A 16,415-nucleotide genomic window follows, 5' to 3' on the forward strand; every position below is an offset into this window, starting at 1 on the left:
CCACAGCCCGCCGGCGCCCAGGCATGGGCCGGGCCCCGCGGAAGCCCCGGAGCTCAAAGCACAGGAGCCGCTCAGGAAGCAGAGCCGCCTGGACCCCAGTTCGGCCGTCCTCATCCGAAAGGCCAAGCGCGAGAAGGTGGAGACCATGCTGCGGAACGACTCGCTGAGCTCCGATCAGTCTGAGTCGGTGCGGCCGTCTCCGCCCAAACCGCACCGGTCCAAGAGGGGCGGCAAGAGGCGGCAGATGTCGGTGAGCAGCTCCGAGGAGGAGGGCGTGTCCACGCCGGAGTACACCAGCTGCGAGGACGTGGAGCTGGAGAGCGAGAGTGTCAGCGAGAAAGGTAAGGGGGCGGCGCCAGACGTGGCCTGGGACCTTTGCCAGGCTCAGAGGGCCACCAGTGCGAGGCTTTGGGGTGCTTGTGAGCCAGGCTCAGGCGTGCCAGGGCTGAACGTGGGTGTCTTCCAGGATGAGAGACGCGTGTGTGCTGGGGGTGCAGATGAGCCATGGTTAGCGAGGTCTCCGTGACCAGCCTACAGGTGTGTGCCGGGGTTAGAACTGAGGCTAGGAATGCACAGACAGTTTGCAGCCAGTGAAAGGTTTTAGTTTGATCTATTTGTTTCATTTGTGGGATTTTGAATACAAACTCCAAATTGGTATCTCAAGAGTTCTTAATGATTTTGGTTTCTGTAATTCTGGGAAAGTTAGTATGTAGTCTTACATTTTTAAGCAGTTGTTTTTGGGTAAATTCATTTGCCTGGGAAAAATAACTTATTTCCTACTAAATTTAAACTGTGCCCTATAAAGAGAGAGATCTTTTAAATTTCTTTTTTTTTTTTTTCCCTGAAGGGCATGTGCACTCACCAGGGGGAGAGAGAGAGAAGCAGAGAGAAAGAAAGTGAGAAATCACTCCTCATCCCGAGGGAAATGGCCATGTCACAAACCCTTCTCCATTCTTCTCTGTCATTTTGGTATATAGGCACAGGAACCTGGCATAATTTTGAAGTCGTCACGTCTGGGACTCAAATGGCTATGTGGGATCCAGCACCTTAACCTCCATGCCACCTGCTGGTCCGTGAAATGTACATTTTTAAAAAACTTTTTCTAAAGGTTTTTGCCACAGGGTACATGTGCTGGGGTGGGGGTGGGGGGCGCAGAGAGAGAGTGAGAAAGTGAGAACTCACTTCCCAGGGGATGTGCCATGCTGAGATCCCTCCTCCTCCGTTCTTCTCCTGGAATTTTGAGCGCACAGGCACTCATGCCCAATGTGATTTCCAAGCCTCCAGAACTGGGACGTGAAGTGTGATAGGCCATGTGGAAGTCCACTGTCCAGTGCCTTCACCACCACTCACCTGCTGGCCCCAATAAATGTACATTTTAAAAGAAGATTTCAGTGGTGTACTATTCCAGTTGCAAAGTTAGCATTTGCCAAATTTTAAATTACTCTCTCACAATTTGTTAAGACATTATGTCACAAATACTGTATATTGTGCTTAAGAACTTTGGTGTGTGAAGTTAATATTCTAAAAGGTTTGGAACATTGCATGAAAGTCTGACTCTTTTTTCTTCTTAATCCATACTGCACAATACACTATGTGTATTATAGCTATTTAAATTATTAATTAAATGAAATAAGCATTCAACATGCGCTTCTCCATCACACTAGCCACAATTCAAGTGCTCAAGAGTAATCACCACAAAAAGTTCTACTAGCTAGTACCAGTCTAGAAAATACTTCTAGAATAAGGGCTTGCCTATTTTGAAGGGTCTCCTCATTTTATTGCTGTTCACTTGAATTTAAACTAGCCGCAGTCCTAATTAAAAACAAAAAGTGTTGTGACCAGACCACTTAACATGAGATCTAGCCACTTAAAATTTATGCTATATTAAAATACAGTATAAAACACAGTATTGTTAACTATAGGCACATATTGAACAGCAGCCCTTTAGAACTAAGCATTTGCATAACAGATTTTATACCCACTGAGCACTAACTCTCCATTCCCCGTTCTCCCAGCCCTTGGCAACCATGGTTCTCCTCCCCGTGTTTGAACTAAATTTAATGGTAGCAGTCATCATCCTTGCAGTAGTGTTGGAGTCCTTGGGTATTTTTTTTTTAAATGAAATTGTGTTTGGGGAGATGATTTTAACAGGTTTTTGGCTTATTTTGTAATTGCTAAATGATACTCTAAATTGTATACTCAGGAATACAAATTTTATTTAAAAATCACTTTGCTTAGGGGCCAGCCAATGGCATAGTGGTCAAGGCACTGGGTTCCAACATGGTCTACCTTGGTTCAAGTCCATACCTGGTGGCTTGAAAATCATGTTGGGCACATGTGCGTTCATGCTCAAAATCTCAGGAGGAGAATTGAAGAGAAGGGATTATGGTATGGCCATCACCTCTGGGAAGTGATTTGTCACTTTTCTTCTGTCTTTCTCCAGCCAGCACATGCATACTATAACAAAAACAAAACAAAACAAAACAGAAAAGCAAAACACCAACCAACAAAACAAAAACTTGAAAAAGAAGAAAAAATCACTTTGTTTCCTCAGTCTTCTCTCTCAAACTGCACAACATGCATGTCTTCCTCATATGCCCAGACTATCTCAAACTGTATGTAGAAACAATTATGAATCCTTGTTCTGTCATTATTACTACTGTAAACCAACTTCAAACAGGTGTCTTTGAAATGTTTGAGTACATGCAATCAGTTTGGCTCTTTCAGCTCATCATTGGATGACTACTGTTCATTTATAAGTTCCATATTGTTTACAGGCTTTTTAAAAGTCAGATGACTAGTAGACTAGTAGACTTTGTTGACTGCCTTTTTATGTGCCTTAATATCGTTTTATGAACACACATTTTCTCTTGAAGTAGTAACATATGTAGGTATTAAATAAGAAGGTTACTAGATAGTTTAATTGGTTTGCCAGTAACCCTTGATGGAAATGGCTATGCACATTTTCACATTCCCTAAGAAAAGCACTTCACACCAACTCTTATTAAATATGTGATATAAGTCACAATGGGCATGGAATTAGACAGGATTGAATTCCAAAATTGTTTACAACAGTAACAGATTATGAAAGAAAATTTGACCAATATTATGGGTATTTGGTGGGATTAAGCTGATGAGATGTGAGGAATTTATTGTCGCTGCAAACTGTCTCCCCTCCTTAGGAATTTAACATTTTGGAGACTTTGGTGATTATTTGAGATGTATACATTTCTGAAGTTAATATTATACCTCTTCAACAGGGAACACAGGGACATCACATACGCATTATCTAATATAGACAATCCTGTTCTTTCGAGTAATTCATTTTATTCTCAAATTTCTTTAGTATATGCTGATCAAAGTGTTTGTCCTACTTTCTAACATTTTAACTAATCTCAATTCAAACCTTTTCAAAATGAAACTTTAACTATATAGGGCACACCTTTTATCAGTGTAATGTAGACATTTACCTATTTCATACTTAGTTTAAAATGTCACAACCTGTAATATCCATGAATATCTGTATTACTGAACTACACCATGGCCTATTAAGGACAATTTGGGGAACCAGTCTTGATCATCTCTAGCACCTTATGACAGTGTACGCATTATTTAACCTTCTTAGGCCTTCATTTTTTTATTGGCTTACTGGATAAAGTGCCTACTTCATAAGGTTATTGTGTGGTTTGGATGAAATGCTGCATATAGAGCAGGATGTTATATTAGCATTCTGTCTTGATTTTGCCAATGGTTTCTAATGTCTAATATACGAGTGAATGTGAAAACATTCTTTATATCCACAAAGTCAGTATTAAAAAAAAAAAAAGAGAAAAAAAATTTGTATCTTATAAGCCCCAGTAGGGTGAAAAGGGAAAGGATGATCTGAGAAGAGATTCCTAAGAAGAAAATGAATGCCATGTTTTGAGTTTCAGAATCAAGGGATGATTATCCCCATGAAATAAAATTTAAGGGGTCTCGGGAGAAAAACATTCCTGGTGGCTTAAAACTCACGTCAGGCGTGTGTGCGTGCATGCCCATGATCCTGAGAGGAGACTGGAGGAGAAGGGATTGCGGCGTGGAAAAAAAAAAAAAATCAACAACTTTATTATAATCTCTGATTTACATATAGTAATTGTTTATCTTTGTGAGGTATTGTATTTTTTAAAGCATGTAAACAGTTATATCCAAATCAAGGATATAAACATATTCACTGTCTTCAACATTTAACATTATATTGTGCATATTTGAATTTTGACTATATCCCATAGATTTTCTTTTTCAACTATTTATCCATTACACATTAAAAACTAAGCTCTTAACAGTATTTGACATATGTTGTTATAACTGGTATATATATATCTATAGATCTATATACCTATAGATACATATAGTTCTTCTCATGTAGACATATTGTTTGTTCTTTGCTATAGGGCGTGTTGTGGTTCTCAGAGAGAGAGAAGTAGAGAAAGTGAGAAATCACTCCTGGGACCAGCAGATGGCCTAATGGCTACGTTGCTGGACTCCCATGTAGTTGATCATGGTTTGAGTCCTGGACCCAGTGGCTTAAACTCATGCCGGGCACATTTGCGTGTGTGCCCAAGATTCTGAGAGGAGACCGTAGGAGAAGGGATTGTGGCATGGCCATCCCCCCCACCCCGAGGGGTGATTTCTCACTTTCTGACTCTCTTGTCTCTCTCTTTCTGGCGAGCATATGTGCCCTAAAGCAGAAATTGCTAAAAAAAAAAAAAAAAGAAGAAAGAAAGAAAGAACGAAAGAAAGAAAGAAAGAAAGAGTATCACTCCCCTAGAGAGTGGACACATCACAGTCCCTTCTCCTCCATTCTTTCTAATTTTTTCGAGATTTTTGGGCATGCCCACACATGTGCCTGGCATGATCTTCAAGCCCCTGGTCAAACACTTGAACAGTGGTCAGCCATGTAGGAATGCAGTGCCTTAACCACCGTGCCATCTGCTGGCCCACTTGTCATTGATATTATTATGAGAGGACTTCAAAAGTTCATGGGAAGATTGAATTAAAGTATTAGTTTATATTGGTGCAAAAAATTAAAATGGATGCATAAAGTTTTCATAATAGGTATTTTCTATCAAAGGTTTGAAGGTTGCTTATATTCTTATTGTACTGAATTATTCTTACACATATTTTATTACACTGAATTAATTCTCCTCTGAATTTTTCAGCTAGCCAATCATTTTTCCTAGTATACTGAATTAATTCTTATATTTATTAACCTGTATGTATTTAGTACTTTCTATGAATATATTGAGAAACAGAAAAATATGTTCCTTGCCTTTATAGGGCTTGCCTTCTATTGAGGGAAATAAGTGGTAAGAATAATTACCGAATAAAATACATGGCAACATTTTTCTCTGACACATTGGTGTTATTTTTGCCATGTATTCCACTACTCAACAGGAAAATAGCATTACCTGGTCAAAACGGCATCTAAAAGACAATGCAGCTTCTATATTCCATATATTAGGTCGTCAGGAAAGTCATGACACATTTTCCTATGCAAGAATGTGTCATGACTTTCCCGATGACCAAATAATTTTTTACATGTAGTTTAGTTTCATGAACTCACACATACATAGAAGGGATTAACAGTGAGCTCTAGCTCTACCTAGTGGACTTATCTAAAAACTGAGGTCATCTACCACAGGTTCATAAAGCTATCGATAAGGGGGAGAAATTGAACATTTTTTGTCTCTTAGTTTATAAATATTAACTAATATAAATCTCCCTGCACAAAAACAAACTCCTAATCAGTGAAGTAAATCTTGAAAGATTGCAATTGAATTGAAATGAAATGGGTAATATAATCCATTGAGGGAAGGTCTAGTGAAGATTTGTGCCTCTAAGGGATTGAGTGAAGAGGCGTTAAGAGTGAAGAAGGAGGGACAGCCAGGTGGTACCGTGGTAATGTGCTGCTCAAGTGAAGCTGTGTCTGTATGAAAGACTGAGAGTTCTAGTCATGGGTTGACCTGTACATGCTGGGTACAGGCCCCCATTATCCTGGCTGCCTGGGAAGGCTGGAGGGATTGTGGTGTGAGACCTTTTTGAACCCTGCTTTCTCTCTCAAGAAATAAACTTAAAAACAAAAAAGAGTAAAGAAGTGAACTAAGATGTTGCCAACATCTAAACTACATGTGAAAATCACTTGGTCGTCAGGAAAGTAATAGTGCTGGGAAGAAATACATGAACACTGTTGTCTTGATGTAAAGGAAAAAGCCATTCAAATTTACAAGGAATTCAATGTGTAAACCCTGAGCCAGAAGGAACTGGAAGAAGAATGTGGCTTTGAGTAGCAGGATTTTATTCCTTCATCTTCTGACTTTTAATAAGCTGAGAAAACATAACACAAAATAATTATGCCTTTCAACTTTTAAAGTACTTCATGAATTGCTTCAGAGATTGACCCGTGTAAGAAGAAATAACTCTGGTTGATTTTTAACTGTTACTAGGAGGCAGTGTTTAGCAGTCCTTTTAGGAGCATAAGGTATCTGAATTAGTCTAAGAAATGCTCTCTGTGTTGGTATCAGACAATGAGTAGTTGAAAAGTAAAATAGAAGACCCTTAAAAACAGGTATGAATTTTTCTGGTTAAGATGGAAATGATAGTTTTTTTTCTACTATAAGTTTTCTATTTTTTGTGTATGTTGTTTTTTCCAAGATTTTCAACTTCTTCAGTATTTTGCTTATACTAAATCCATGTGGTAGACAAGAATCCCATCACACAGTCTAATTTTCTTCTATTACAATAATTTGCTAAAATCATTTTGCAGTACAATTTTGATTTAGATCATTCCCATGGCTACCACCTCTCAGCCACTCTTCAGTGAGGTCCTGGTGAACCTCCGCTTCCAGCCTGTGCTTCCCATATGCATTTGCCATCTTCCTCTACCTCCAGCACAATCACTATCTCCTTTAAATCTCTCAGATAGGGACCAGCAGGTGGCGTAGTGGACTTCCACAAGGCTGCTGCAGTTTGAGTCCCAGACCTTGAAAATAACACGGGATGCAAGTGCATATGCACCCAAAATCCCAGGAGGACATTGACGGAGTAGGGATTGTTACCTGGTCATCCACCTAAAGGTGATTTCTCACTTTCCCTCTATTGTCTCCTACAAGCACATATGTCTATGGCAAAAATCTAAAAGAAATTAAAATCTCTCAGATAATCCTATGTCAAATCATAATTGTTTTCATATCAAAGACTGTTGAGTAAGAGCTAATTCTTCCATACATAAATTAAAATCTTTAGTTATATCTTTTTTTTTTTTTTTCAGAGATATTTTTGCTATAGGGTGCATGCGCTCACCCGAGAGACAGAGAGACAGACAGAAAGTGAGAAATGGCCCCCCAGGAGGCACAATCACTTCTTCCCCATTCACCTCTCAGGATTTTGGGCATCCACAAACGCACCCAGCATGAGATTTAAGCCAAGGGGTCAGGGGATCAACCAACAGTTAACTACATGGAAATCCAGTGATATAACCATTACATCATCTGTTGATCTCACTAGAATCTTTAAAGTTGTTTATTTCCAATGTACATGTTGCACTCAAATTTATTTTTCATTGCTTCTAAGAGTAGTTATTTCATTTTACCTGGTTTACGTCTTCCTTGTTTCTTACCTTCCATGGCTATTTCATTGGCATCTATGCCTTTGCTCTGTTTTTGTTTTTGTTTTCCCAAAACCTGTTTCCAAAAACTTTCTTTGTCTTTTCTACTTATCTAAGTAGTATTTCTCATTTAAGGCCTAAGTCAATTTCATTATTCCAACTTATAATCAATTTCCTAGATATTTGTTTACTGATTGCGTATTAAATTTCATACGGTTCGATACTTTACTATTTTCTGGTTTGATAAGTGCACAACACCAAAAGACATGGTATATGATATGAAGTACATATACATAAAGGCTCATTCAAAATATGTATGCCTTGTTTTTTACACATTTTCTGCACTTTGCGGTTTACTTAAACAAACTCATTCTTTGTATTGTAGCAATAGGTTCTAATCATGAGTGAAATCAAGGACCTGTCTATACCTGTCATTCTCATATCACTCCCCTTTCCCTTAACCCATATGTCTCTGACATCTTCATGACAGGAAACTCTTCTGAATATCCTCTTCTTTTTCTTAATACCTATATGTGTTCCTGAATGAGTCACTTCTGAAATGTATCGATGAACCAACATATTCTCTCTCTTCTTTCTCCCTTATCGCCATGCATTTCTTTCTTTTTTTTTTTCAGAGAGATTTTTGCTATAGGGCACATGCACTCGCCAGAGAGAGAGAAAGAGACAGAAAGCAAGAAATCACCCCCAGGGTGATGGTCACTCCACAGTGCCATCTCCTCTATTCTCCTCTTGGGATTATGGGCACACATGCCCATGCACCCTGCATGAGTTTAAGTCACTAGGCCTGGGACTTGAACCATGGTTGACTACATGGGAGTCCAACAATGTAACCATCACACCATCTACTGGTCCCATCTTTTTCCCTTTGTTTCCTGTCTCTGTCATTTTCTATTCAGTGAACTCATCTATTCCTCTAACTGTACTCATTTCTTTTATGTAAAAAGTAAAATAAAATATACAGTATTATCTCCTCTTCGATGTCCTTCCTAGTTTCCACACTCCCATTTTCAATAGTTCATTGAATATTTTCACCTATTTTGCATATTATTCATTATAGTTAAACCCCTTGATTTACTTTCCAAATATGTATTACTTCTCTATGCTAATGTAATTAACAATTTCTTAATTATTACTGCTAAATCTCTTAGTTCTTAGTTGTATCTTATTTCAACATCTTTCTACCCAAAGTTCTGGTATATTTCTGTGTGGTACAATTTATTTCTTGGTATGAGACCTGTCAAATGAACCAATTTTTTTTTATTGTGCTTGGAACAATGTTGCTGAAAACCCCTTTATTTTACTTGACTAATATTCCAAAATGTATAGTAGACATTTTATTAAAACAAAGTACATTTTCTTATGACAAAAAGGCAGAAATTTTTTAATTACTTAAAAAGTACTACATTTGTGGCAACAGGAAAATAGCATTACCTGGTCAAAACGGCATCTAAAAGACAATGCAGCTTCTATATTCCATATATTAGGTCGTCAGGAAAGTCATGACACATTTTCCTATGCAAGAATGTGTCATGACTTTCCCGATGACCAAATAATTTTTTACATGTAGTTTAGTTTCATGAACTCACACATACATAGAAGGGATTAACAGTGAGCTCTAGCTCTACCTAGTGGACTTATCTAAAAACTGAGGTCATCTACCACAGGTTCATAAAGCTATCGATAAGGGGGAGAAATTGAACATTTTTTGTCTCTTAGTTTATAAATATTAACTAATATAAATCTCCCTGCACAAAAACAAACTCCTAATCAGTGAAGTAAATCTTGAAAGATTGCAATTGAATTGAAATGAAATGGGTAATATAATCCATTGAGGGAAGGTCTAGTGAAGATTTGTGCCTCTAAGGGATTGAGTGAAGAGGCGTTAAGAGTGAAGAAGGAGGGACAGCCAGGTGGTACCGTGGTAATGTGCTGCTCAAGTGAAGCTGTGTCTGTATGAAAGACTGAGAGTTCTAGTCATGGGTTGACCTGTACATGCTGGGTACAGGCCCCCATTATCCTGGCTGCCTGGGAAGGCTGGAGGGATTGTGGTGTGAGACCTTTTTGAACCCTGCTTTCTCTCTCAAGAAATAAACTTAAAAACAAAAAAGAGTAAAGAAGTGAACTAAGATGTTGCCAACATCTAAACTACATGTGAAAATCACTTGGTCGTCAGGAAAGTAATAGTGCTGGGAAGAAATACATGAACACTGTTGTCTTGATGTAAAGGAAAAAGCCATTCAAATTTACAAGGAATTCAATGTGTAAACCCTGAGCCAGAAGGAACTGGAAGAAGAATGTGGCTTTGAGTAGCAGGATTTTATTCCTTCATCTTCTGACTTTTAATAAGCTGAGAAAACATAACACAAAATAATTATGCCTTTCAACTTTTAAAGTACTTCATGAATTGCTTCAGAGATTGACCCGTGTAAGAAGAAATAACTCTGGTTGATTTTTAACTGTTACTAGGAGGCAGTGTTTAGCAGTCCTTTTAGGAGCATAAGGTATCTGAATTAGTCTAAGAAATGCTCTCTGTGTTGGTATCAGACAATGAGTAGTTGAAAAGTAAAATAGAAGACCCTTAAAAACAGGTATGAATTTTTCTGGTTAAGATGGAAATGATAGTTTTTTTTCTACTATAAGTTTTCTATTTTTTGTGTATGTTGTTTTTTCCAAGATTTTCAACTTCTTCAGTATTTTGCTTAAACCAAATCCATGTAGTAGACAAGAATCCCATCACACAGTCTAATTTTCTTCTATTACAATAATTTGCTAAAATCATTTTGCAGTATAATTTTGATTCAGATCATTCCCGTGGCTGCCGCCTCTCAGACACTCTTCAGTGAGGGACTGGTGAATCTCCACTTTCAGTCTGCGCTTCCCATATGCATTTGCCATCTTTTTCTATGCTCCAACACAGTCACTGTCTCCTTTAAATCTCTCAGATAGGGACCAGCAGGTGGCGTAGTGGCTAAGGTGTTGGACTTCCACATAGCTGACTCATTTTGAGTCCCAGACCTTGAAAATCACGCGGGATGCAGGTGCATGGTCACCCCAAATCCTAGGAGGACAATGAAGGAGTAGGGATTGCAGCTGGGTCATCCAACAGGAGGTGATTTCTCACTTTCCCTCTCATCGTCTCCTACAAGCACATATGTCTATGGCAGAAACCTAAAAAAAAAATTAAAATCTCTCAGATAATTGTATTTCAAATCATAATTGTTTCCATATCAAAGACTATTCAGTAAGAGCTAATTCTTCCATCCATAAATTCAAAATCTTTTTTTTTTTTTTTTTTTTTTTACAGAGAGATTTTTGCCATAGGGTGCATTCACTCACCAAAGAGGCAGAGAGACAGAAGGAGAGAAATCACCCTCCAGGGGAGATGCTTATGTCTCAATCACTTCTCCATTCACCTCTCAGGACTTTGGGCATACACACACACCCAGTGTGTGTTTTAAGCCACGGGATCAGGAAATCAACCGGCAGTCAACTACGTGGGAGTCCAGTGATATGACCATTATGCCATCTGTTGATCCCATTAGCTCTTTAAAGTTGTTTACTTCCAGTATACATGTTGCACTCAAATTTATTTTTTATAGCTTCTCAGAGTAGATATTTCATTTTACCTGGTTTACTTCTTCCTTGTTTCTTACCTTCCATAGTTATTTCATTGGTGTCTATGCCTTTGCTCTGTTTTTGTTTTTGTTTTCTCAAAACTTGTCTCCAAAATCTTTTGAATTCCTTTCTTTCTCTTTTCTACTTATCTAAGTAGTATTTCTCATTTAAGGCCTAAGTCAATTTCATTACTCAAACTTGTAATCAATTTCCTAGATATTTGTTTACTGATTGCATATTAAATTCATATAGTGCAATACTTTACTATTTTCTGATTTGGTAAGTGCACAACACCAGCAGACAGGGTATTTGATATGAAGTACATACACATAAAGGCTCATTCAAAATATGTATGCATTTTTTTATACATTTTCTGCACTTTGTGGTTTACTTACACAAACTCATTCATTGTATTGTAGTGATAGGTTCTAATCATAAGTGAAGTCAAGGACCCATTTACACCTGTCATTCTCATATCACTCCTCTTTTCCTTAACTCATATGTCTTTGACATCTTCATGACAGGAAACTCTTCTGAATATCCTCTTCTTTTTCTTAATACCTGTATGTGTTCCTGAATGAGTAACTTCTGAAACATATTGATGAACCATCATATTCTCTCTCTTCTATTTCCCTTATCGCCATGCTTTTCTTTTTTTTTAATCTTATTTTATTTCAAGTTCTTTTATACATTCAATCATATCATTTAGTTTGCAAAGTGAATATTCCAGCATGTTTACATTTCTCCCCAGTTCAGTTGATAATAGTATAAAGTTATCTTCAATAGGTAATACCCCATTTCTTTGTTCCATTAATGATTTGCCTCTCCATTTTTCTCCTTAACATCCTTCCTTAGACTCTGTTCCTTCACCCACACTCTTCCCACACTATATCTGGTATTCACAACCATTTACTGTGTTTCTATATTCTTTAGTCATCTGGTTTTGGTCATAGAGTGCGGAAACACAGTATCTATTAAGTGGGGACACACATTGTCTCTCCTTCATAGCCTGGCTTGCTTCACTCAGCAGTAAATCTTCCATATTCACCCACTTTCAGTGAAAAGCTATGGTCTTCTTGTTTTTTAAGGCTGAGTAGTATTCCATAGAGTATATGTGCCACAGTTTTTCAATCCATTCATCTGTTCGTGGACATTTGGTTTGGTTGGAGACCAGTTGATAGTTGAGGGCAACATGAGCAGATTGGGTCTGGACAACTTGATCATTGGAGAATCAAGACCAAGAGATGGGAAACCTTGCAAAACTCAGATATTAAATTATTTAAATATAACTTATTAATGCAATGCTTTATTTCTTTTTAATTTTTGGAGAGGTTTTTGCTGTAGGGCACGTGTGCTCGCAAGAAAGACAGATAGAGACAGAGAGACAGAAAGCGAGAAATCCCCCCCCCCAGGGGGGATGGCCACGCCACAGTCTCTTCTCCTCTATTCTCCTCTCAGGATCCTGGGCATGCACGCACACCTGCCTGGCGTGAGTTTAAGCCACCGGGTCTGGGACTCAAACTGCGATCAATGACATGGGAGTCCAGCCATTACACCAACTGCTTGTCCTTATTCATTAAATGCTTTATGTAATTTTTTTTAAATTTATATATTTTTTATTATTATTCATACATTAAATCACTATACATCATTTAGATTGTGAAGAAACTTTACCCAGCATGATGTACACCTCAGTCCAGCCCAGCTGAGACCACCATACTCCTTAAACTCAGAGTACTGGACTTGAGCATCATAATGCCTGCTGTTCAGATAGTACTTATAATTATGACCAGAAATTGTTTTATTTCTTTCTTAAGAACAAAGAATAGGTTTGGGAACCAGCAGTTAGTGTAATGGCTATGTTGCTGGACTCCCACATAGTCGACCGCGGTTCGCGTTACGGACCTGGCATAAAACTCATGCTGGGCACGTGTGCATGCGTGCCCAAGATCCCGAGAGGAGAATGGAGGAGAAGGGATTGCGGTGTGACCATCCCCCCTGGGGGGTGATTTCTCGCTTTCTGTCTCTATGTTTCTCTCTGTCTGGAGAGTGCACGTGCCCTATAGCGAAAACCTCTCCAAAAAGAAAGAACAAAGAATAGGTTTTATAGCTTTTGATAGTCCAAGTGATTCATCTTAAAACCTTAAGAGAATTTCCAGTTGGCCACTGTTACTTTATTCATGTATTAATTTTAAAAATAAATATAAGAACCTACTATTGGATCATCAAAAAAATCATGACACATTTTTGCATAGAAAAACAGAAAATACATCATGAGTTTTCCCATAACCCAATACATTACAGATAGAAACACCGTGCTAGGTTCTAGAGATGCAATTGTTAAATAAATACACATATGCACAGGTAGCTATTTAGATAAGTGTATTTATGATACAGCATATGTATGCACATGAGAGAGAGAGAGACAGACACACGCAGAGAGAGAAACACCTTCCACAAGTCTTGGTCACACTGTGATTCCCCTTCCTCTAAGCCTCCATCCTGCCAGAATCTTGGGTACATGTGGATGTCCTCACTATGCTTTGAAGCTGACCATGGGAACTCGAACCATGGTTGGGATATGGTCCAGCTCTGCTGTCCAGTACATTACTGACTGTGCCACAGGCACTGCCCTTGTGACATGTTGATTGACTGCCTGAGAACCAAGCTAGGGACTTTATAGAGACAGGCTGCCTCATGATAAATTCAAGCTCTCAGTGGTAATGTTTGTGTGGCTACAGATATTTAAACAAATGTAGCCTTAAAGCAGTTATAATTTAGAAGAAGCTTTGTTTTCAAATGACTGTCAAATCTAAATGTTTTTCTTACCCTATGAAGCTCCAATGAAATACTCGTAAGAGTGAAGAGAAAAGGAACTGGACAATGATCAGAGGATATGTTTACAGAAAATAGAAAAAGGAAAGTACCCTGCTTTTGAACATAGGAGCTTGCCATGTAGGCAGGAGGTTATGATGATGGAGGAGAAAGGCATTTGCCATGAAGTATTTCATAGACTTTAGGCTCAGAAGCATTAGGTTCAGTGGAGCTGAAAGTGAAAAGGGGCGTTTCAGGTTGACAGATTTATTCTGTATTTATTGACAGAACAACTGCAAACATACTCTTCATTCATCTTCTCATTTCCCTCCACTTTATCCGCTTATAGGCCCAACATTTATTCACATTTATTAAGGGCCCAACATTTATTTCCCAGATAAAAATCAAGAAGAATTCAATGACCTGTTTGTGTAAAAATCAGATATTGGAGTTGGTGCTTCTCCATTCTGGAACCCCATCTACCCCTGACAATCCTAATGTTTTGTTCCACACCTTATTCACCCTAAAATGAAGACTGCAAGCTTACATGTTGCCTTTTTTCACAAATGTCAGATAAAGACTATTGGCAGCTTAGCTAAAGAGGTCTGCATGGAAACTTACAAGCTTCACACAAAAATGCAGCCAAGGGGCCAGCAGGTGATATGGTAGATAAGGTGCTAGACTCCCACATGGCCGATAGTGGCTCAAGTCCTGGACCTGGTGGCTTGCTTTTTCACTCTCTCTCTCTTTCTCTCTGATAAGTACATGTGTCCTATAGCAAATTAAAAATAATAATAACAATAAATAAATTTTAATAAATAATTATTTTTAAAAATGCATTAGGTACCTAATCTTAAACATGAACAAACAACAAAGTTCAAGAGTTATGGAGAATAATGATATTATAAAAACTGTTATTAATTTTCAGTTTTTAGAAGAAACCTTCTTCTACATAGAATACTTATATATATATTTATACAATTGAATGTGCATATTGTGTTCTTGTCAAAACAAAGGTAAAAGTGGCAGATATGAGAGCTGAAGTTCTTTGGAGAGGGCAGAAGGAGGCAGGGGGAGGTGATGGGATAGCTAGCTAAGTATTCTCACCTAAAATGTTCAAGAGTTAAAAGATTCTATTCAAAATTTATGACAAGAAATAGAGGATTAAGTATATTTAAATATAGAATTATGTAATAAAAAATATATCTATTGGCTTTTGAAAGAAAAACAATGTAAATAAAGTTAGCTAATGTCTCCTTTTTAATCTTTCTTTTCTTTCTTCTTTTTTTTTTTTTTTATTTGCCAAAGGGCATGTGCATTTGCCAGAGAGAAAGAAAAAGACAAAGCACCCCTCAGTGGGGCCTGATCACACAGCAAACCCTTTTTTATCCTGTTTTGGACATGCACATGCATAGGTGTGCTTTTCAGGCTGTCAAGCTGGAACTTAAGCTCCTGTCAACCACACTGGGTTCAGCTCTCTGTACAGGGTGCTTCACCACTGCATTGTGTGCCTGGCCCTAATCAGTTTTAACCATGGGTGATATCATATAATTAAAAAACAATGTATGTTGAGCATTCTTAACATGAAAATCCAAAATCTGTAATGCTCCAAAATCCAGAATTTTTTGAGTAACTAGTATGATGTACCAAGTGGAAAATTGCATACCTGACCTCAAGTAACTAGATGCAGTATAAAAATGGTATACAACTACTTGGACCAGCAGATGGAGTGATGGTTATGGCAATGGGCTCCCACATAGTCAACTGTGGTTTGAGTCCTGGACACAGTGACTTCATCTCACATCGGGCTTCTGTGTGTGCATGCTTAAGATCCTGAGAAGAGAATGGAGGAGAAGGGATTGTGTTGTGGCTATCCTCCCTAGAGGGTGATTTCTCATTTTCTGTCTCTCTGTCTCTTCAGTGAGCATACGCACCTATAGCAAAAATCTCTCTTAAAAATGTATACAACTACCTTTAGGCTGTGTATATAAAGTATATATGAAACATAAAATGAATTTCATGCTGAGACTTGGGCCCTATCCCCAAGATATCTAATTATCTGTATACAGACATTCCACACCTGCTCCCCTTCACAAATTCAAAACACTCCTGGTCCTAAGCATATTAGATAACGGATACTGAAACTGTAGAAAATATTCTAAATAAAACAGTTAGTATATAGAAACAAATTATTTAAAAATTAGAGTATTTTTCATTTGAAGAACTAAAAAACATTTAAAAATAAAGTTAGGAAGTGGAATTTTTAGTGTGGGAAGGAGACATGAAGGAAAATGAATTACTATAGCTATTTATTGCAATCCCT

At 38.0% G+C, this 16,415-nt stretch overlaps 1 protein-coding gene across 50 annotated transcripts in view; it reads left to right on the top strand.

Moving 5' to 3' along the window:
• Nucleotides 1–42: 42 nt before the first annotated feature.
• RIMS1 (regulating synaptic membrane exocytosis 1) overlaps nt 43–16,415 on the top strand; it is a 254,173-nt gene continuing 237,800 nt past the window's right edge. For 48 of the 50 annotated variants that reach the window (XM_006168296.3, XM_027768181.1, XM_006168301.3 and 45 more), the window contains exon 1: nt 168–341. In XM_006168296.3, the coding sequence (XP_006168358.1) occupies nt 245–341 (97 nt within the window). In that variant the 5' untranslated portion in view covers nt 168–244. Of the gene's footprint in view, nt 342–16,415 lie in introns of all 50 variants that reach the window. The other 2 variants (XM_027768198.1, XM_027768199.1) reach the window with 2 other exon arrangements.

This window comes from Tupaia chinensis, unplaced genomic scaffold (assembly GCF_000334495.1).
Source record: "Tupaia chinensis unplaced genomic scaffold, TupChi_1.0 Scaffold145685_1, whole genome shotgun sequence".
NCBI classification, from domain to species: Eukaryota; Metazoa; Chordata; class Mammalia; order Scandentia; family Tupaiidae; genus Tupaia; species Tupaia belangeri.